Below are 22,267 nucleotides of genomic sequence, written 5' to 3' on the forward strand. Positions count from 1 at the left end.
GAATACAAATCATTAAATGTTTTGAGAATATTCTGGAGGGCTTTAATGGGATTACAATCTACTTAATGTCTTGGGGTGACTTAAACCCATGATACTAAAAGTCAGGTATTCTGGCTGTTACATGATCCAGTCTAGCATGAGTGCAGAAAATAAAAGTGTGTGAGTAGCTAAAGACCAGTTTTTTTAACATCTAAAAATAAATTATTTTATGTATACCGCTATGTCCATTTAAAAACATTCAGAATATAACATTGTGTGATAAGTGTTGTAGAGTTTTGAATTAGCTGTAGGTATAAGATATTATTCTTACTAATGCATATAAATATATTTACAAAGCATGTTTTTTAAGCAAGTACTGTTTTAAAAAAAGTATACTTTTCTTAACATTTTATTTTTACATGAAAGCCTGTACCTTAATCAATTTTTCTACATAATTTCCACCAATATTAAGGCACTGATTGTATCATACAACCAGCTTTTGAATCCAATCCTTGTAGAAGTCTGCTGCCTGATTTAACTACCACTGAAGCACATCCGTTTTTACCTCATCATCGTTATCATGAAATGTCTGTTCTCTTTCACTTTTTCATCAACTGCACCAAATCTTAAGTGATGACAGAAGGTTGCCCACTTCGTTCCTTATCATTAACTTTCGTGTGACCATCTTTAAAAGCTCTAAACCATTTCCATACCATTCCATATGTTCATAATATTTTCTCCATACACTTCACTGATCTGTTGATGAATTTCTGATGCTTTCATGCCTTTAGCACTAATAAAACAAATCATAGCACGTATTTCACAGTCAGCGGGATTCTCAATTGGTACAGGCATTGTAAATACTCACAAAACAAACGCAAACACTGTAATATGTTTTTGTAATGGCGTCTGTAGCTTGCCAACAGATGTAGGTACACCACCTACGTGCATGGAATGCGTACCGCAGCGCTGCAGCGGCCAAATTTCAAAACAGTACTTACTTTAAAAACACTGCTCGTATATATTTATTAATGCAAGACTGGCTTAACAAGCACTTACCCATTGATGGCCTCACAATTGCAGCTGGTAATCCTTTTGAATGTGTTAATATCATATTTTCTGTTACTGCCTTTGAGAACAAATATGGGATACACCAACGACCTGTGATCCTGTAAAAATGTTTCATATTTTTGATAAAAAATATTTTGGTGTGAATATACCATAAATAATGGCTATTGCTACATAAATACACTTAGTAAACAAATAATTCTTTAGAAATAAACAAGGAGATTCGAAGATGTGTTTGCTTGAATAAAATACTAGTTTGGAGTAAAAATTTAATTTATGGGATCATACTGTCGTGACTAGGGAGGTAAGGGAACGAACAAATTAATTGTTGGAGTGGGCGCCACCACGTGATGTGGGCACGTGGACCCGGCGGAGACTCTCTTCAGGGCGTGACGTGACCCGTGTAGGGCTAGGCTCGGTTCCCTTAGCACGTGATATCGTTACAGTGGGCTCTTCAGGCGTCCCACACGCCTCGAGGTTCAGGAGCAGGAACACGTGGTCACTCGACTAAAAATCACACGTTCGACGTACTCCTTTTATTTCAGCAACGTTACAACACGTCTCCAATCGCGCTACACCTACATACACTATGAAACTGTTAAAACGCCAACGGCGGGAGAGAATAAGTTTACAGGCTGACCAGGTCACCTCGTGGCCTGGCCTCGTTAGTTTAGGACACAGTTCGTGATTAAATGTTTGAATTGAACTTAAATATTTATTAAAACGAGTCGGCCACCCGGGGTAGGCCTCGCAGATACAAAAAAAGGTTTAAGAATGATAAAAAGTCCGGCGGATGTTAAAAGTTCAGTTAATTAAGAAAAATATGAAGTTGTGCGGTGCTCACCAAGCATCCTACCCCGGGTGACGAACGGAAGCGACTGAAGAGGCCAGGGCAGCATGGCGGCCGGAAAGCGCTGGATTTACCGTTAGTCTCTCCTGTTATTTATTAATACATATTTTAACTAAAACAAATACACTAAGAATTCTATAATAAAATTATAACAAAGTTTCCTTAATTATTTAAGTTGAGTATTGATTATTTTAATTATGATTATGGTTCAAACTAGTTGCGGGTAGTTCCATTGCCTGCCGCGTGGGGCGCTGTGCCGTCCTTACAACTAGCACTTAAAACATAAACACTTAGGGAAAATTATTTAAAGAAAAGACAGTTAGGTAAACCTAAAAATTGAATAATAAAATAAAAGGGGTCGTGGCACAGACTTTACTCCCGCCTCTTGTTGGCGCCTCACACGTACACACATACACCTGCACACGGGGCGGGAGGTTTGAAATAGAGGGTGGTGGTGGGAGGAGAGGGGTGTCGTCGGCGTGAGGCACATCGGGCTTAGGGAGGGCGTAGCCGCGGTCGATGTCAATACAGTTTTTTTTTAAATACTTAGTGTAGATGTGTTAAAACATTTGAGTCACATTCAGAAGGATCTGGGTTTGAGTAACAGTGTTCCATTGCTTCCTGAGAGGAGACGATTCCTTATAAATTATTGCATATTCCTTTCCTAATTTACTTAATTTCTAGTGTTTTAAGTATATCTCTAATGACATTGCTGTCAATTAGAGGTACACCCAAGATAAAAAAAAAATTATGTATTATATTTTTTAATGCATATTATAATTCTGTGTAATACTTCTCTAAGGTAAGTGCACAAATAAAAACAGTTAAACGTCTTTAATCCAGCATTTTATGGTTTGGCATATTTTTTTATCTGAGCACCTATTCAGCTGTTCATGTTTGACTGTTTACCTTGGCTGCTAAGTTGCATTACTGCACTGCTGGCATTTTTAGTTTGCTCAAAACTGATCATTACAGTCAGTCTTCATTTCAATACTGTTTCCTGTTTTCTAGTGGGTTGTATTTCACAATTTCACATTTTGTATTCTCAGGTCATGTATGAGGGTGAAATGCTTAGTTTGCTGAACTGGCGGTTGCAGGTGCTGATGGCAGTTTTTTTAAGATTCTTTTGATATATGTCATAATGTTTGGCCACCATATAGATTCTTAGGCTAGATAGTGACACTTAACTATGCCCATGTAACGGTAATCTATTTTTATCTGCCTATCCCAAGAACTTCAGTGTGTTCACTCAAAACTGCCATTTTGCTTGTTGATGGTAATTCCATTCACCACTAACTTCTTTCAGTCTTTCGTTATGTTCATTAACTATTCGGTCACGAATCAGTATATCATCGACCTGATTTACAACACCTGGGATGCATCCAACTACCTACTGCATTTTTTTCTGGTAGTGCTCCGGACCTGAGTGTATTCCAAATTGCAGACAATTAAAGTAAAATTGTTCAAACGAGGTTAGTAGAAGCTGAACATCTGGAACCATCTAAAGCTGTGCAAGCATCTCTTCTAATGGCGGCAGTTGAAGCTTCTTCGGTATATGAACTTGTTCAGTTTCTTGAAGTCTACGCAAATGCAAATCCTTACTGAAGTAATTTTCTTCTGCACAAGCACTATTGGTGCACACTACTCGGTTGGCTGCTCAACTGCTGTTATTACTCCATCAAACACCATTCTGTAAAATTTCTCCTTCATCTTGATTTGCAGTGCCATGGTGTTACCACAGCATACAGAGTGGCCTCTTCGTGTTGTTTAGTTTTACTTGTGTGTAAATTTTACCACACCTTCAAAGACCTAGGAAAACTTGTTGAGATAGCCATGCTCTTGTCCTGTTACTTCATCTGCTGCTTTTTACCCTTAGAACATCAAGTGCTTTTATAACAGGGTGGACTAGTAGTGGCACTTGATGCCCTTACACCACCAAAATTTCCTGTGTAATCTTGTCTTTTGTGTTGCTTAGGTAATACCCACCACTTCATTGATGTTTTCGACTGCTCGGAACTGTTTAGATAACAAGAAAGATGCTCAGCAATTACTGTATTATCCATGCCTTTATAGGTTTTAAACTAGAAATCTTTACGTTCTTTGAAGGATTCTTGCAGTGGGGAGGATTGATTTAAAACATTTTTATGGACATACACTGGATTTCACTGTAAGTCATAGAGAAACTACAAGAATGGACAAGAAAAATGAATAGACAAACACACAGAAAAACCAGCCAAAATCAGCAAAAGTCAAATGTTTAATGCATAGACAGCACAGAGAATTCTGTGTAAGGAATTAGTCAGAAAATAATAACATGGCACAGAAGAACACAATGGGTTGAAGATGAGACGGTTGTACAAAATAACAGAAAATACAAACAACCACCTTGGACAACACAGCGACAAACAGATGGACCCAACGATGATAAAAAACATAATTTTGACATGGTGCGGCCTACTTTCGCAAGTTAGCCTCATGTTGGGCACCATTTGACATGGTGCGGTCTACCGTCACAAGTTAGTCCCACAACGGGAAAGCCATTTGATGTGGGGCGGCCTACAGTCATAAGTAAATTCCACAACGGTAAAGCCATTTGACGTGGGGCGGCATACTGTTGCCAAAGTTACCCCCATGGTGGGAAAGCTTTTTGAGGGCTTGCTCGGAGGATGGTTTCGTAATGAAAGTTAATAGTGGGCACACAGACTCGGCTGAGACCCCTCTCAGGGTGTGACATAGCCCATTTTCTGAACATAAATTGCCAAGACCTGGCCCGCTGGTTCGCCATCTTGTTGATGCTGTTTAAAGAGCTTGGTCCATTCATATAATACATTCCTTTTCCCTTTAAAGAATCAATCTAACTTGTCTTTCACTACACTGTACATTTTGGCCTCTGCATCTCATAAGGCGAATGACTCTTTAACATTTCGTGGTGCTTCTAGACCCATGCAATACACCGACACATTCTCTTGGCTATCTTATGATTTTTGGTGCAGTTATTTTGCTACCTGGAACCTTCAAACCATTTTATCCACTTTATCCATTCTTCTGGTGACCAAAAAACAAAATGCAGTGAGGTTGCTATTTTCATTACTAAAAATGCATGCCGCTGTAAGCTCCACAGGTTAACTGGCATCCCCTATACGTAACCGTGCACACTATGACTCCATGATTATGTCAAATAATACTACATATTACCACCTGCAGACCCATAATCTTAATACTAAAGGTGTTCAAACTGCCGCCATGTAAGGTTTGGGTCCGGCCTTTATTATCATCCAGTTCACCAAAATTTTTGCACACACACATTTCTTTAATCTAGAAAACATTTCCTAACACTACTCAGATCTAACAGAATTTTTCCAAACAATTAATCAAGTTTACCAGATTTATTGGTGGCAGAATCACAATTCTGTCTAACAGCCATAAATTAATTTTGGTATTAAAATTAATTTCACTTTCTGACAGTCTTGGTTATTTATTTCAACCAAAAATTGCCTGAGGAGCTCTTTATACTGAATTAAAATCTTTCAGTTTTTTTTATTTTTACATTTCAGTTACAATTTAAATTTATATTTTCTATCAGTAAATTATATGAATATTTTCCCATTTCTTTTGTGTGAGTTATTAATAGAAATACAAACATAAAATCAAAATTTTTACTACAAATAGTCTAAAACAAATAACACACCACTACATGTAATACATGTAACAAAATAAAATAATAAAACATCTCAAGTTTAGAACATAGTGTTCTCTTGGTAACAAATTTTTAATTGATGCCTAAGGGATCGTCCATTAATCACGTGAGGCTCTAAAGGAAAAGGGGGGGGGGGGGGGGTGTCGGGAAAAATCACGAAATATCACAAGGGGGGAGGGGGGTGTAGAGAGATATCACGTGTATTTATTTTTTCGCGCGATTTCTACTAAACCGAAAAGCGACTCGTGACCTTGACTCGCCGTAGCCAGGCAACAATTTCCCCGCCCGCCGCAACATGAACCACCCGGCTCGGCTTGCCAGTCGCCAGTAAGACTGTGATTTTGGCGCCGAATACATGCGTAAATCACATATAAGCCTTTCCTTTATTATTTTTATGCCAGTGAGAATAAACCTGCAACCTTAATGTGTGTCTGGACATATTTATCACTGTGCTTAATTTTCCAGAATGAAATTAGATTATACCTATATTTAAAGATAATATTCTTAAATTTTTAAAAAATATTTTGTACCAAAAAATACACGTGATTTATTGGGGGGGGGGGGGGGGAGTGGGTTAGTCTGAAACATTACCACTAATCACTAGGGGGGAGGGGGGGTTAAAAATTTGCTAAAAAAACATCACGTGATTAATGGACAACCTCTAAGAGCTCCTGTAGGTTATCAATTGAAATGTGTGCTGTTACATCAGCAAGAACTTATGTTACTAGTATTTAGTACCATATTTACACTTAATTTTATTCAGACATAAATAAAGCAGAATTTTTGGTGTAAATAATTATGTTCAGATACTAAAGCTAGATCATAAGTTTTGTCTTGCTAACTTTATATATATATATATATATATATATATATATATATATATATATATATATATATATATATATATTATTTTAAGGGAAAGAAAAAGTATTACTTGTGACTCAGAATTTCAAGTTCTTGTTCAGAGAGACCGCCCATGAGTGCAACTATTTCTTCCAGCTGCATCGGTGAGTCGTAAAACTTCTCTTCCACTACACGATCGAATAAATTTGAGAATGCAGTGGTGACAAACACTGCTGCCTGTAACAGATTCAAGAATGGCTTCAACATCTCATTGACAGCAAGATCATTAGTAATGGTGGTGCTTGACACACAAGACGGAGATAATTGCCTGCAAGGTTGTTAGTAATTTCCACTGATATTTGAGTGTTCTGGTGACTTAATGTAGCTGCAAAGAAAATATTTGCTCTACATATAGCTGTGAAGGAGTGCTTAAGGCTAAGATCCTTAGTTTTGCAGCCTCCAAGAAAATTATTTCTCCCATGAATATCGTAGTAGATCAAAAATACATACTAGACAGAATTGTAAATAAAACTTTGAATTTTGTAAATATGACGATAAATGTTTTTTCAAAAAATGCTTTCTTATTTAATTTTAATTTTGAAATTTTCAAAACTAAATATTAGGTATATATTTTAACGGTACACGGCTGTTACTTTGCACACAACTTAAAGGAGGTACAATGAACAATTCTGTCTAGTAATTTTTTTAATACAACGTACAGAATTTAAATAATCTGAGTATTAAATACTGTGATTTAACTGTCACTTGCCGCTGATGAAAGGAACGAGTTCAACAGTTTGCCGCTAGAGCTCCGATTAGTTCCGAGTTTACTCACTAGATGGCTCTAATATCGCAGGAGTTCAGGCGGGAATATTATCGCTTCGAAACGGTCAAAACACAACACTAGTATCAGCAATAGTAATCAATGAATTGAAAACCGTCTCACGTTGTCGACAATTTCTATAGATATATTTGTCAGCTTTTCAGTGATGTAAATTATTATTAATATGCTTCACTTGTCGTGACAAATTTATTCATAGAATATTTTTTATTTAAAATCATCTAACTACAATTACTGAATTGTTTTAGTAGATAGAGATTTATTATAATAGTTGGACGTCTTAAAAAAAAACTTATTTTGGAAATACTAAAGTGCTAAATATGATAATAATATCTAACCTGTTTCGTTTACGGGCATCTACGTGAACGTCGCAAATTACATTTATTACAACATTATTTCACATATTATCTTAGTGACTTCATTATGTATTTTGATATGACTCTTTACCTTAGCATTTACGGTGTATTACAATAATAGCAAAATGGTTTCATATAATAATATAACTTCCAAAATCAATTTAAATTATTAAATTATTATTTATACTTCTATTCAAGAATCGTACATTCAAGACAAATAAATAATGTTTAAGATTTTATTAGAATATTTCAATTATTGTAAAAAAATTATTTGCAAAATGACAATGATTTTCTATAAATTTATTTAATTATATTTCTTTAGTTATATTTATTTAATTGTGTTTCTTTAATTATATTTGTACCTCGACTTTAGCTCTGGTAGAATGGGCTATACCTCTTGGTGTAATGTTACATAAATGAGTTATGATCAAAATATTAATAGTTACTATTGCAACTCTATAGAGATGTTTAAAAAAAAAAAAAAATAGTAACTGAAGGACCAGCCGCCTATGGCAACTTCCTCCCGTAATGATTTAGTTATGTATATAACGATACAAAAATAAGGGCCAATCTCTCGATGCTGTCGTTGAACAATGGTAAACTAAAAGTCGTTTAAAATTACCTTTGGTTTTTAACAATAGATTTTTCACTACCCAAGCATTTATTGTATCACTAACCTCGAGCAGTTAAACATTTTCGTTAGTTACACAAGTTCGTTAGAAACACAATTACAAAGCAGTGGCGATTCTTTTTTTTTTTTTCTTCTGGGGTCATGTAAAATTATGTTTGTAAACAAATATTGGCCAGAAAGAATTATATATTTTTCAATTTAACATCCGCTACATTATTTGCAACTATAAATGATCAAAGAAACATAAGTTCCAAGTGCGCGCACACACGCACGCATATGTATACATGTAAATACTTTTGAACAAGTGAAATGAGGAGTTTTAGCAAATAAACATTCAGGTAATTTTCCAAAATACAATTTTAAAGACCTTTATATTGTGTTCTTACATTTTCAGTTAGATTTATTTAAATTATTTGGCAAATATTACAATCTAAAAACTTTTGTAAGTATGTCCAGTAATTTTTTTAGGTAATTTTATTTGTGTTACAAGAAACCGAAGACCTTGCTGAAGTAAAATTATTATGTATATAAAATGTGTTTAAATGGGTGTGTTATACTTAGATGAAATTGATCTAGAATTATATGAAATAAAATTCTATTGTTTTACCAGCCTTTGAGCTTTCTAGCTTACGTGAAATTGTTATAATTAAACTTTATTGCCTAAGTTTTGAATTGCTCGAATATGCAAAAAGTAATTCACTCGCTCACACACTGGCCTATAAAAATTCCAACCCACACCAAAAGGGCTGGAAACTTGAAATTTGGGTCGCAGCCTCAATGAGTAAATTCGGAAAAGTACCGATTTTTATTTTCTAATTACTAAAAAAATAAAATTAAGAAATAGGGACGCACCTTTAAAATCGGAAGAACGTTGTTGCAGAAATTATTGTTTACTTCTCATGCTTGTACAAATTGAACAGTACTGTAAATGTATTTGATGACATAAGCAATAGTAAGTTATTAGCTGATATTGAATACAAACAATTTTTTTCGTGACTACAAAAAATAAGGTTCTCTGCTTGGCGAGTGATTAAATTATACTAATGTCAAAAAGATGTTATCGGGAAAAAATAAATGAAGTTATTTTATACCATTGATTCACTACCCATAAAATCAAACTGCAAAGTCTTTGCAACTGGTATCTCACACAAGAAATATAAAACATATTCGTGCTTCATTTTGTATAAAAATAAAACACATTTCATATAATATCGGGAGACTGCCTTGAAAATCGTGCCTATCACCAACATGGCCAATCAGACTCATAGTCATGTTTACGATGGCAAGACAGCTAGCAAACCAGTTCAGTTTATATGCAGCTTAACTGAAAAATTTATTCAATATTTTCGGGGTAGTTTTACGCTCAAAATTAATACAAAACCAAATCAGCAATCCTTGTATGATCATTTATAATACTACAAAAATCTTCCATTTCCTTCGAATTGTATTGAGCACTAAAATATTGATTTACTTTTGGCCCAGGTTTTATTTGACGATACTCTGTAGAGTTTCGCTTGTTTGCATTGTTTATTTATCAGGTTTAATTCATGGCCAAATTAATTGAAGTGTAATACAAATTATTTATATATGTGTGTCTGGTTAGGAATCAGTATGATGTACTAGAAAAAATATATGTCCTATCAGTGTAATGTATGGTTGTACCCTTACAAGCGTTGAATATTTATGAAACATTTTATTTCTTTGATATTTAAAGCCGCAGACTTGTATTTTATTTATTTCATTTAGACAACAACATGCGTCCGTGTTTTCTACATGGCACGCTCTGTAATATTTTGAATGTTATAGTAAATTTGGTTTTTTAAAATCTGTGATTTATGTGCAGTAGACTAATTTGTAATTTTTTATAATTTCTTTTCACATTTTTAATGATCCATTTGCTAATAGTATATACACTTCTCCATTAATTATAATAAACACATATTCCATTATTGGAATTCTTTCAGAATGGATATCACAAGACTACAAAAACTATTCTCCTGCCAAATACCAGTAAAGAAAATTATCGCCAGAGAGCAATTACGTCTTATATCTAGGGAAACCTGTATTTTGCGAATACATTTCATGTCAAGGTATTTTACAAAACACTTTAGATTTTTCTTGTAATTATTGGCTGTGGTCGGTGAAGGCTGTTTTCCCGCACTTGACGGGGCCAATGAGGACGCAGTTACCGTACTGCTGCACGCCCGCAATTTGCCAAACCTCTAAGTAAAAAGCTACAGTTATGTGTGAAATAGCCTGACACGACATGTATTCGCTTAATACATGTGTCCTTACTTATATCGAAAAATATTTGAACATTGCATGATAATTTTAAGTATGAAAAGTACAAAATACTTTCAAATTTTATACATGGTTTTATATCAACTCTAAGCAGTAAAACATATACTGATTATTTTCTGCAAATTATATCTATACACGGCAACTGATTATGAATCACTTGAGTTTTTTTATAAAGCATCTAAGCCCTTGACTGTATAAATATATTGTTGGATAAATTAACTAAACTAGGAATACTATACAATGCACAAAAACAGAAGAGTTTGATCTTAATGACATAAAGCATAAGCTATCTATTTAGCACAGCCTGAATAATTCATTCCCTATTGTCAAGACTAAAATTAAAAAAAAAAAAAACGCTAAAGAATCAGTATAAAATAACTATCTCATTATCTTTGCGGGTAACTCAAACATCATACAAACAATACGAAATATTCTTAAACGCAAGAAAGCATATTTTAAACACTGTAAATAACTTAGATTTTAAATCAAAGGATAATAATCAGTCTGTAAAATTTAGTTTTAACGATGAGTTGGAAACAGAACATCAAACATATATCATAGGTGTTACTGCCAACAGAGAACTCTCGCAAACAATACAATTACTTACTGCGCAACCTGCAAGCTCCGGTACCTTCTGTAAAAAAATATATATATATGTAAAACTTTTCCGGAAGTCGTACCACGGTAACGACTGAAATATGAAGTCTTACTTCTAAATCTACTTATCTAGAGAACAAATTGTATTACATTATGTTCATAAAATTAACACCTTTATACTACAGAAGCTTGCTCTTTTATTCATTTTTTTAGTTACGTGATAATTTATTTTGAGTTATAAAGGAATCCAACTTGAACAGTAAAAAAGAAAGGCTTTTAACTAAGTCATTATAGATAACTGTTCAAACCATATAAGATTCATCCTGTTACATACATTTTTATATTTATATACATCTAATGTATAAACAAATCTGAAAAAAGGGCAATAAATTCAGATTGACTTCATTATCTAAATAGAATAAAACACAAAATACACTTGCAGAGAACCACCAAATATATTGCGTAAGTGTTTCTGAAATGGAGTTAAACTTTAAAATTGCCTTTATTATTTGGAAAAAAATAATTGAAAACTCCAAGCAAATGTAAGAACACGTCTTCTAGATATAATGGAAGATTATAATGCCATGTCCGAATTCGCCTGAAGAATATACTTGTAGATACTTTGGAAGTGACTTCGCAAGGCTGTCAGAAATGGACGTGAAGTATGCTATGCAATACGCAAGTAAATGACTCTGTGTAATTCTCGCGTACTTCCAGTTGTAAATACGTCCTCATTTGAAAAAAAATTTGGTCATATTTTATATATCATTTAAATAATTTAAGAGGTCGTAAAATAAATATCATTTATTTTGTATTTTACTGGTATCAATAAATAAATTGACAAAATTAATTTATGGATGTTTAAAACGAAGTTTCAACAAACACATGTATATATATTTAGCCTACCGATCGTTACTACAAAACAAAAGTACGTACAATAATAATGTAAGATGCCTTAAATTCACGTGACAGCGATGAAGTGTTAAAAGAAAGGACTAATTTCACATGTGTTTAAAAATAAAATTCAAACATCCTTTTCGGCTGGCTAAACATTGAACATATCCGGATTCGTCAAAGGCAAGTGAAGTACGCAAGGTTGTAAACATGTAACTGTATTACTTTCTGATTAATTTTAATAAAATTATGCATACCTACCTCCAAAAAATGTTCAGTTAAAATTAGTATTGTATTGGTGTTTGTATTAAAATATAATGTATACCGGGTATATTTTTATTGTGTTTTAAGGTTTTTTGACTTTTGTACCTCATGTACTTTTGGTGAAAAGTGAAAATGTAATTATGTAGGTATTATTTATTATCAGGGCCCAACGCATAACTTTATGTTCGTTGGCCGAAAATGAATTGAAGTTATACTTGTATATCTAAGAAAAATATTTGTATTTTGTATGAATGTAAGTATTTTATTATGTAAATTTTTATTACTTACAAATATTTTGTACTCATAATATCTAGTTTCTATTTGTCTTAAGACATAATCAAATTATACACTCAGCAAAAAATATTTATTGATTCGCAATTTTTCATTGTTACAATATTTTAAAATGTAAATTTGCTATTCAGCAATATCAAATTCTAAAACGTGAGTAAAAATTATCATTAAATTATATAAATGGCATATTTATTGGATTAGTATTCCTTGCTCCTAATCACTTACTCTGGTTGATTACCTTCTGTATAACCTCAGTCAGTGATCGTAATTTATGTACACCTTTTCCCCACTAAGACGATTCAGGTGCAGATTCTGGAGCAGTAATTTTTTATGTACGGATGTGTCAATAAATCCGTCAGTTTGTGGGTGGTGTTGGGGGGGGGGGGGAATTACTACTCTTAAAATATCACTTTATCTGTATGCTTGATAAAATATCCTTTGGTTAGCTCCCTCCGAAATATTCTTATACAACTTATGACGTGTAGCCTACTCCTTAGATATTTTACTTCCAACACGTTTGATTGCGCAGAGAAGGCGATTCTTCGAGTATGTGGCCCTTTCAGAATTAAATTATTATTATTAGTTACAACTGATGTTTATTTCGAGCCTCTTTGACTTCCAGTTCATACATAAAAGACGAACTACCAGTGATGCTTGACGTCACCAGTAGGGATAGCGTGAAGGAGCTCCTCATTTCGCCAGACGCGACTGGCATACACACATATTTATATTGCAATAATAAATTACTAAATGATAGCTTATTTTTCGAAAATATGATTATGTTTTTTTACAAGAAGTACGAATGCCAGGACATTTACAAATAACATCGTTTTTAAACATCACATATAAAAAAAGGAAGTGTAATCAAAAGCCATAAGCTGCAGGTCAGCTAAAAACGGAAACCAAACATTTTTCTAGCTCTAGCCTCATGTATACATGCTTAAAAACATAATACATTTAAAACACTAAAATTAATGCAATAACCTGCAATATTTTGAAGACAGATATTCAGCTACAAAATATTCTCCGATAGTATAAAAAATTCACCTGTATATATAGTTGCAAAGAAAAATACAGTCCTAATGAGATATCAAATATAGCAAATAATACCGCTTTGCAACATAACATCATGCTATTAGATGGTAAACGTTCAACTGTTTGTGTAATACACATACGCACACACCTGTGACAAAATGTGTAAAGAAATAAAATTTGTAGGAGCGCAAAACCTTTGTAGTACACAGTTAAAAATTATTATTATTTTTTTTACGGGGGCAGGAAAACTACATTACTGGCCAACTTATTTGAATGTAGCTGTTAGCTGTGAACGAGCGTTCTTGGAAAAGAGACCAAATCTTGATAGTTTTGGCCACATAATCACCGCAGTAAAACATACAATTTGTATATCGTATATGTGTAGTGCACCAAATTAATATTTATTATAATTACCTTGGGTTGCACTCGGTTACGTAAGGGTTTCTAACTGAAATGTACCAAAAATAGTAATATTTATTCTCTTGCGCTTTGTTGAGGATCGAGTAGTCTTGGATGGGTGTATGGGAAAGGGACAGAGTGGCAAAGGGATTGGAAATCTAATGCTAGCCGAGGAAGAGTACACCCTTCCCCACCCCCCTCCCCCAGACCGGTCGTAAACATGACACCCCGCTGGGCGATAAGAATTCTGAGAACAGCGTCCTCTTGCCCACCCCTCTCCTTTTTCCGCGCGTCGCTACATCGTTCAACAGTACTGCTAATGCGCTCTGTTGAGGACAAAGATAACTACGCGTGTCTTTGCCCGCTCGCGAGAAACTCAGGATCTTAGCCTTAAGAAGGAAGTTAAGTAGTTTGTGATTAGTAGATGTTTGGAATGTAGTTTTAAATATAAACAATACTGTTGTTCTGGCAGAGGCATAAGAAACTGTTTTGATTTCTGCCTATCATATAGGGCTGCATTTTAAAACTTTGTTTTTCGGGCATTTGTAGCTTGTGTGGAATCCACTCTAGTCACAAATACAGGCAGTGCATACAGGAGGTGGCACAAGCTAATGTTTCGTCGAGATACATTTAGTTTTTTAAGAAAACTCATTATGTCCACTGGTACTAGAGGTGAGTTGTTACAGCAATTTTTGGTATCAGTACTAACATGATACTGATACAGTAATGTACTAGTTACAAGTATCTGATACTTTTGTATCAGATAGAGCAGTAGCGGTCCCAGGTAGCAACGACGTATCAGCATTCTCGTTACAGGTTACACATCCTCCGTGTCGTCATCACCAGCGTAAAAAGGTATCGGTGTCTCTGATACATTATTTATCACGCCCGGTAATTCTCTACCTCTGTTACTCTCATGCTCGCCTGATACAGCCAGTATCAATCAGTTCAACATTCACTGCAGTTTGTCCTGGCCGTGTATTACCATGTACATTGTTGCGGGCTGTCATGCTTTGTAGTTAGTATCTTTATAGTGAAATAAGGAATGGATAAGTGCAAGAAAAATACTTAATTTGAGTGGAATTTTTTCACGGAAAATAGTGAGTTTGCTAAGTGTAATTTGTGTAAACAAAAACTGAGTTATAATGCAATACTATTTGTTAAATAGTGACTGAACTTGCAAAGTGTTTGTTTTTTTATCGATATTGGCACTGCTATCTGCCTGATGTACCTAACTCAAATGTATATTGATATAGTATGCTCACTAATGTACCTATCTGTTTTTTTTTTTTTTAAATTTTTGATAAAATCGTAATCTTTTAATGTATGAAAACACTAGTTACTAATTGTTTTCGAAAAAAGAAAGTCCATATGTTGATTACATCTGTTATTAGTGTCAACTGAGAATTTATTTGCATTTTCATAGCTGTTAGGTGCACAAATATAAATATTATATCTTGTATGAATGTACTTTTTAATATTAAAATTTCATTAGTTTTATTATTGAACAAGACGGTGCACGCACTGCGCACTAAGCATACTTTGATGTGGGACAATAAACAAAACGACTCGTAACAATTTCGCTCTGCCCTGCGCCTCTCCTTCAACGCCTTCCCCTGCGCTTCCTCCCCTACATTCTTTTCCTTTATCCCTTATTCGTCGTGCCGCTCCCTCCCCTTTCACAAGCTCCGCCCATGCTCCTTGGCTCCGCCCAAGTGACCGTCATCTGCGATCGGGTTCTGCGCACGCGCACATTGGTCGTGGTGGTGTTCCAGGCGAATTCAAAAACTGATACTAAAGTACTTGATACTTTTCAAGTGTACTCGTTTGCAGTACATGATACAGGCGTGTATCAGTTACAAAATATCAGGTTGATACTTTTCGACCCACCTCTAACTGGTACTGACAAATACTTAATAAAGGTACTGATAAGTAAACTGTTAATTTGAGTTAACCAGTCACATGAATGAAAATTAGCAAAAGGGTTCCATGGCATGATCATCCATGGCATAGTGGTGAAAATTATTAAATGAAAAATTCATTGAAGCATCTGAATTTATTGAAAGTGACTTCGCGGTCACAGCGATGGAATAAAAATGGGTGGGAGGAAACGGAATAACTCTGAAAAATCCCCAGAAAATCCACCGGCTCACAGTAACTTCCACCGTGCTTCCCACTTAACGAAAAATCTGGGTAGGTTCCCGGGAATCACACCTGCAGGAAAGAGGATAATTCATAGTGTATAAATATTACAAGAGATCACTAAACACTAGTAAAGAAACAAAACATGAAAATGTTTAACCAGAGGTTATAAGTAACGGGTTTTACTGCAAGTCATAATTTATAAACTTTAATGCAAATAAATCTACCAAAGTTATTACGTGTTATGACTGTAAATGTCCTTTATTTAGTTGGCAGATGTGTAATCACTGGGGTATTTTTGATATTTACTTCAATTATTACGTTAAAATATCAATAAATTTAACAAAATTAATGGAATTTTTATCATGTAGTAGAAATCGAATGATGACTGTTGTACTATTTTAAATTTTTAATCCTGTTTATCTTGAGAGCAATTGATGAATACATAAACATCATCAGTAACAAAAAGCAAATTTCATTAATTAGCAGTATCTCTCCAATAACAGACTTCTCTAATGATAGTACAAGTAGTTGTGAATGATCTGACTGAATCAAAATGACTAACTTTACAGTACAGAAGGTTTTAGTCATCTTAAGTGTTCGACATATCACAGTGACTGGACTCTAATCTGACATTCTATGGTTCAGCACATTCTGCAGTCCGGTACTAAATAAGCCACTTGTGTTCATACTGAGCTCATTACTGAGCTGCCATTGTTTTTAATTCACTCAGATTTTTCATAGGTACATTTTTATAATGACTTTTTGAAGAAAAGCTGTGACTTATGGATGCAACGTCATCTCAGAGACTTTTCAAAACATTATATTTTCTTTCTGTAGAACAGTTTATTACTACTTATTTAGTACCGTTGTACTGTATATTAATTTTTAGTATTCTCTTTAAAACTATATTAACATTAATATAATCAGGCATGACTGTGGACTCGAACATGCCTAATTAAAGACCTTTCACGTTATCAAATATTTTGTAAGCTAGGTATAAATGCCAACACAAAAAATTTCATACTTTAAGTAATATACATTCCTGGCACAGATGTATGACCTCCATAGTGCCCTTGATGTTTGTGTTTATTGCCACTTTCATCTTCTCGTCGAACCTGACCGTGGCGGCCAGGTGCAGCACGATGTGGACATGTTGGGTCAGGTGGTGGTAGTCCGAGTCACTGAGGCCCAGGCGAGGACTAGAGCTGTCTCCGGCCACGAACACTATCTTGTCCACCGAGTCTGGCCGCTCGCGCTTCATGCGGTCAAACATCTACAGTCAGCATGAAACAAAATAAAAACTCGCTGTAGCTATGTAGTTTTTTTCCAAATTAATCTTAAATACTTGTTGGGCAGTTTTAGTTTAAAACTTTATTGCTAAAATACGCAGTACCGTCATGTTTGTCGAGTTTACCAGCTTACCAAAACCAATTACGACATGAACCTAATGACTCTAACCATGCGTAAATCTCATTATCATAAGAAATATAAAAATTCCTTTTAGGTCAGCCTACAGACAGGTATTTTCAAAATTTGTATGCTGGTACAATCTGGCCAAATATTACACCTTGCAGTAAGGACTGATAATATCAATAATTGTTTCAGGCAACAGTTTTAGACAATATTTATTTATATAATAATTGATTGGTATTAAAATTAATGTTTTAATGGATCTGATACTGGTCTTTAACACCAATTTTTTTTTAACCCAAGAGCTAATGGTTGGTGGTATAAAAAAATTGGGACTGTCAGAGAGTCTCAGTGTGTTGGATTGAAATGAAAATGAGACAGTAACTGCATAGTACTTATTTTACCATAATACAGTTACTGAATGGCACATTGTGACATAACAAATGTCTAGTAGTAGTCAATGACAGATTTGTTTAACATTGGCCTATGATAGAAGTAAAAGAAGAAAGGTATAAAATCCTACATGTGACTAGTGAAAATAAGATTTTATCAAGATGTGTGTGTGTGTGTGTGTGTGTGTGTGTGTGGTATGTACACAAACATATATATGTTTGTGTATAAGAGATGTCAAATTATAGACATTTAAACAATAATTCTGATACCTCTATTCTCAGCTTGATTCAAATTGTGGATCATTGGTTTATAAATTTAAATTTATGTACACAATGTTTCATGTGTCATGTGAGGAAATTACGTTATTGTGTAATATAGATTTAAAATAATTAATTAAAAGACTACACAGTTTTTAGACCAAATGCTTTATTTAACACTGTGTTATGCCCTTCTACATATCAACAGAAAAAAAAACCTAATTAGTTACTACATGAAAATATTTTCAGTATTTACTTATTTCACTTGACATTGTAGCAATTGATAGATGAGAAAAAAATTTTAACTATCAGAATATTAAACTTCAACTACATCTAGCTACATGGATTCTAAAAATTAAAATAAATTGTAAGTAATTACAAAATATGATTTTTGCTATTGACTAATTTTTGAAAGTGTTTTTTAAGCTTGTATCGCCGTATGTGATTGGTCGTGGGGGACACGTGACCACCTCCCTCCTTCGTGGATGGAGGTAGTCAGGTTGGGCATTAGTCATATTGTGGTCGTAGTGCCAAATTGTCATGGTCGGGTGATGGCTCGAAATTAAGTAATCATGTAGAGAGTTGAAGTAAATTTTGTGTCTGTGGTTTGGGCGGCACCAATTTATAAACATTTTTGGACATGTTATTTAGAATTCGTTGACTGCAGTTGTAGGTGTTAAGACCATAATGAGAAAAACATGAGTCATTTAATCATCGTCCCACAGACAGAGTCCTTGGCTTTTACTGTGTGTTCGTGTGTAACCACGGGATATAAATATCAGTAATAACAACCTTCTCATTGGAAATTTTGGTACCTTTTGCAGTTTGAATTAATTTCTTGAAGGAAAGAACCTTTTTTTTGTGAGTTTTGTGTACAGTCTGGAACAGTGCTTTGGTCGGAAGATGGCGGCTGTCGTGGATAAGTTGGGTTTCCTAGGTTGGCGACAGTAGAGATGGGTTGTTACAGCAATTTTCGGTATCTGTTCCAACCTGATACTGATACAGTAATGTACTAGTTATAAGTATCTGATACTTCTGTATCAGATAGAGCAGTAGCGGTCCCAGGAAGCAACAAGGTATCAGCATTCTCGTTACAGGTTACACATCCTCCGTGCCATCATCACCAGCGTAAAAAGGCATCAGTGTCTCTGATACATTATTTATCATGCCCTGTAATTTTCTACCTCTGTTACGCTCATGCTCGCCTAAATACAGCCAGTATCAATCAGTTCAACATTCACTGCAGTTCGTCCTGGCCGTCTATTACCACGTACATTGTTGTGGGCTGTCACGCTCTGTAGTTAGTATCTTTATAGTGAAATAAGGAATGGATAAGTACAGGAAAAAGACTTCATTTGTGTGGAATTTTTTCACGGAAAATAATGAGTTTGCTAAGTGTAATTTGTGTAAACAAAAACTGAGTTATAATGCAATACTATTTGTTAAATAGTGACTGAACTTGCAAAGTGTTTTTTTTTAATCGATATTGGCACTATCTGCCTGATGTAACTCAAATGTTTATTGATATAGTATGCTCACTAATGTACCTATCTGTTTTTTTTATTTTTTATATTTTGATAAAATCGTAATCTTTTAATGTATGAAAACACTAGTTACTAATTGTTTTCGAAAAAAGAAAGTCCATATGTTGATTACATCTGTTATTAGGGTCAACTGAGAATTTATTTGCATTTTCATAGTTGTTAAGTGCACAAATATAAATATTATATGTTTTATTAATGTACTTTTTAATATTAAAATTTCATTAGTTTTATTTTTGAACGAGACTGTGTTTTAGCTATGCTCCCTAGATCGTGGATCCACATATCAATCACCTAAGGATGATGGATCTAGAACCAGTGTCCTTGGTCTTGTATCGCTATTAGCGTACTAACAACAGTCTTCAGTCTTCGCAAGAAGCACGCACTGCGCACTGAGCGTACTTTGAAGTAGGACAATAAACAAAACGACTTGTAACAATTTCGCTCTGCGCCTCTCCTTCAACGCCTTCCCCTGCGCTTCCTCCCCTACATTCTTTCCCTTCTTTATCCCTTATTCGTCGTGCCGCTCTCTCCCCTTTTTACAAGCTCCGCCCAAGTGATCGTCATCTGCGATCAGGTTCTGCGCACATTGACCGTGGTGTTGTTCAAGGCGAATTCTACACTGATACTAAAGTACTTGATACTAGAATAGTGTACTCGTTTGCCGTTCCTGATTCAGGCACGTATCAATGACAAAGTATCAGGTTGATACTCTGCGACCCACCTCTAGGCGACAGTGAACTCGCGCCATAATGGACGACAGACACGAGGCAGTAGTGTATAATGTTTTATCTGTAACTAAGCAGTGTTTCTAATTATCCGTCTATGTAGTCGTGTATTGTTGACAACTACCTTAGTAGTTATTAAAGGACTTTATGTGAAACTACATGGTGCCGAAACCCAGGACCGCGTGCGAACTAATTGGTGAATAAATAGCAAACAATGGCAGAATCGGGGGTTAGCTTGAAACCGCCAAAATATTTATCGGTATCAGAAGATGGAATGCCAGCACTCTGGAAGTAGTGGCTGCAACAATTTAACTGGTACGCAACAGCAACCAATCTCGAGAAAAAGGCTCCTGAAATCCAAGTTGCGACATTCATGACCGCGATTGGACCTGATGCAGCGAACATTTACAATACATTCACACTCGCTCAAAAGGAAAGTACGGACATTAGCGTCATCAAAACCAATTTTGATGCACACTTCGCACCAAAAACGAACATTACATACGAAAGATACATCTTCAACAAAATGAAGCAAGAAGAAAGCCAACCATTTGACGAGTTCCCAAACTCAATTATCAACCAAGGAAAGAGGTGTGAATTTGAAGAGTTATATGATAGTTTACTTCGTGACAAGTTGGTGGTAGGAATTACCAGTGACAAAGTTCGGGAAAAACTGTTAACAGAAGATCTCACATTTAACCAAACTGTGAAAATATGCAGGGCGTGGGAAGTAACTAAACAACAAGTACAGGCTATGCAAGCTGATGCACCTTTACCAGCGGTACATACTCTAAGTCGTAAAAACCCCACCCTTGCAACTAGCGATCAACAAACGCACACAAAAACTAACTGTCACAGGTGTGGTTATATCCATCAACAATGCCCATGCCCAGCTCTGGGAAAAGAATGCAAAAAGTGCAGGAAATTGAATCATTTTGCTCAGGTATGTAGGTCAAAACAAGTGCACACAATTAATAGCAGACCCCAGGACCAATACTTACAAAAGGAAGACGCTGCCACATTCTATGTGTCAACCATAAACATACACCAGGGTGAACTGGATTGGACAGAAAAACTGGTGCTACCCAATAACCAAAAGGTTACCTTCAAACTGGACACAGGCGCACAGTGTAACGTGTTAAATAGTAGTGTCGCCAGTAAAAGCTTGCTACATGTGACCCCTTCCAGAACAAGAGGACTCCTGTCGTTCACCCAACACAGTGTTCCAGTATTAGAGGAGACAACAGTCAGTGTGTCTACCAACAAGAAAACCACACACATGCTCACGTTCCATGTGGTGAACGAGGGTCTACCGTGCATCTTAGGGAGGCAGGCCTGTGAATCATTGGGGTTTATCAAACGAGTGGAAACAGCGGTTGCAGATGGTGAGCTTTTCGAAGGGATAAGATGTTTAAAAGGGTTTGCATATGACATTGACCTGGTAGAAGAACCAAAATTCACCATCTACCCACCAAGGAAAGTACCTTACGCCATTCGAGATCAAGTTAAAGAAGAATTGGATTACATGGTCACTAATGGAATCATCGAACGCGTGAACGAACCTACGCCGGCAGTATCTCCCATGGTAGTGTTGAGAAAAAATGGTAAAGTTAGAATCTGTATGGATCCATCTGATGTAAACAAAAACCTAAAGAGACGACACTATCCCTTACAGACTGTAGAGGAAATAACAGCACGACTAAAGGGATCCAAATATTTCACACTCCTTGATTGCAAAAAGGGATTC

At 35.2% G+C, this 22,267-nt stretch overlaps 2 protein-coding genes across 13 annotated transcripts in view; one reads left to right on the forward strand and one right to left on the reverse strand.

Moving 5' to 3' along the window:
- Window positions 1-22,267, forward strand: part of LOC134542058 (fatty acyl-CoA reductase wat-like) — a 175,232-nt gene that overhangs the window by 54,540 nt on the left and 98,425 nt on the right. The gene's annotated exons all lie outside the window — the stretch shown is intronic.
- LOC134542059 (putative fatty acyl-CoA reductase CG5065) overlaps window positions 1-22,267 on the reverse strand; it is a 72,356-nt gene that overhangs the window by 43,169 nt on the left and 6,920 nt on the right. For all 6 annotated transcript variants that reach the window (XM_063385936.1, XM_063385935.1, XM_063385934.1 and 3 more), the window contains exons 2-4: window positions 17,216-17,464; window positions 6,529-6,674; window positions 1,039-1,148 (exon numbers count right to left, since the gene is read on the reverse strand). In XM_063385936.1, the coding sequence (XP_063242006.1) occupies window positions 1,039-1,148; window positions 6,529-6,674; window positions 17,216-17,464 (505 nt within the window). The remainder of the gene's footprint in view (window positions 1-1,038; window positions 1,149-6,528; window positions 6,675-17,215; window positions 17,465-22,267) is intronic.

Source organism: Bacillus rossius (genome assembly GCF_032445375.1).
Source record: "Bacillus rossius redtenbacheri isolate Brsri chromosome 4 unlocalized genomic scaffold, Brsri_v3 Brsri_v3_scf4_2, whole genome shotgun sequence".
Taxonomy (NCBI): domain Eukaryota; kingdom Metazoa; phylum Arthropoda; class Insecta; order Phasmatodea; family Bacillidae; genus Bacillus; species Bacillus rossius.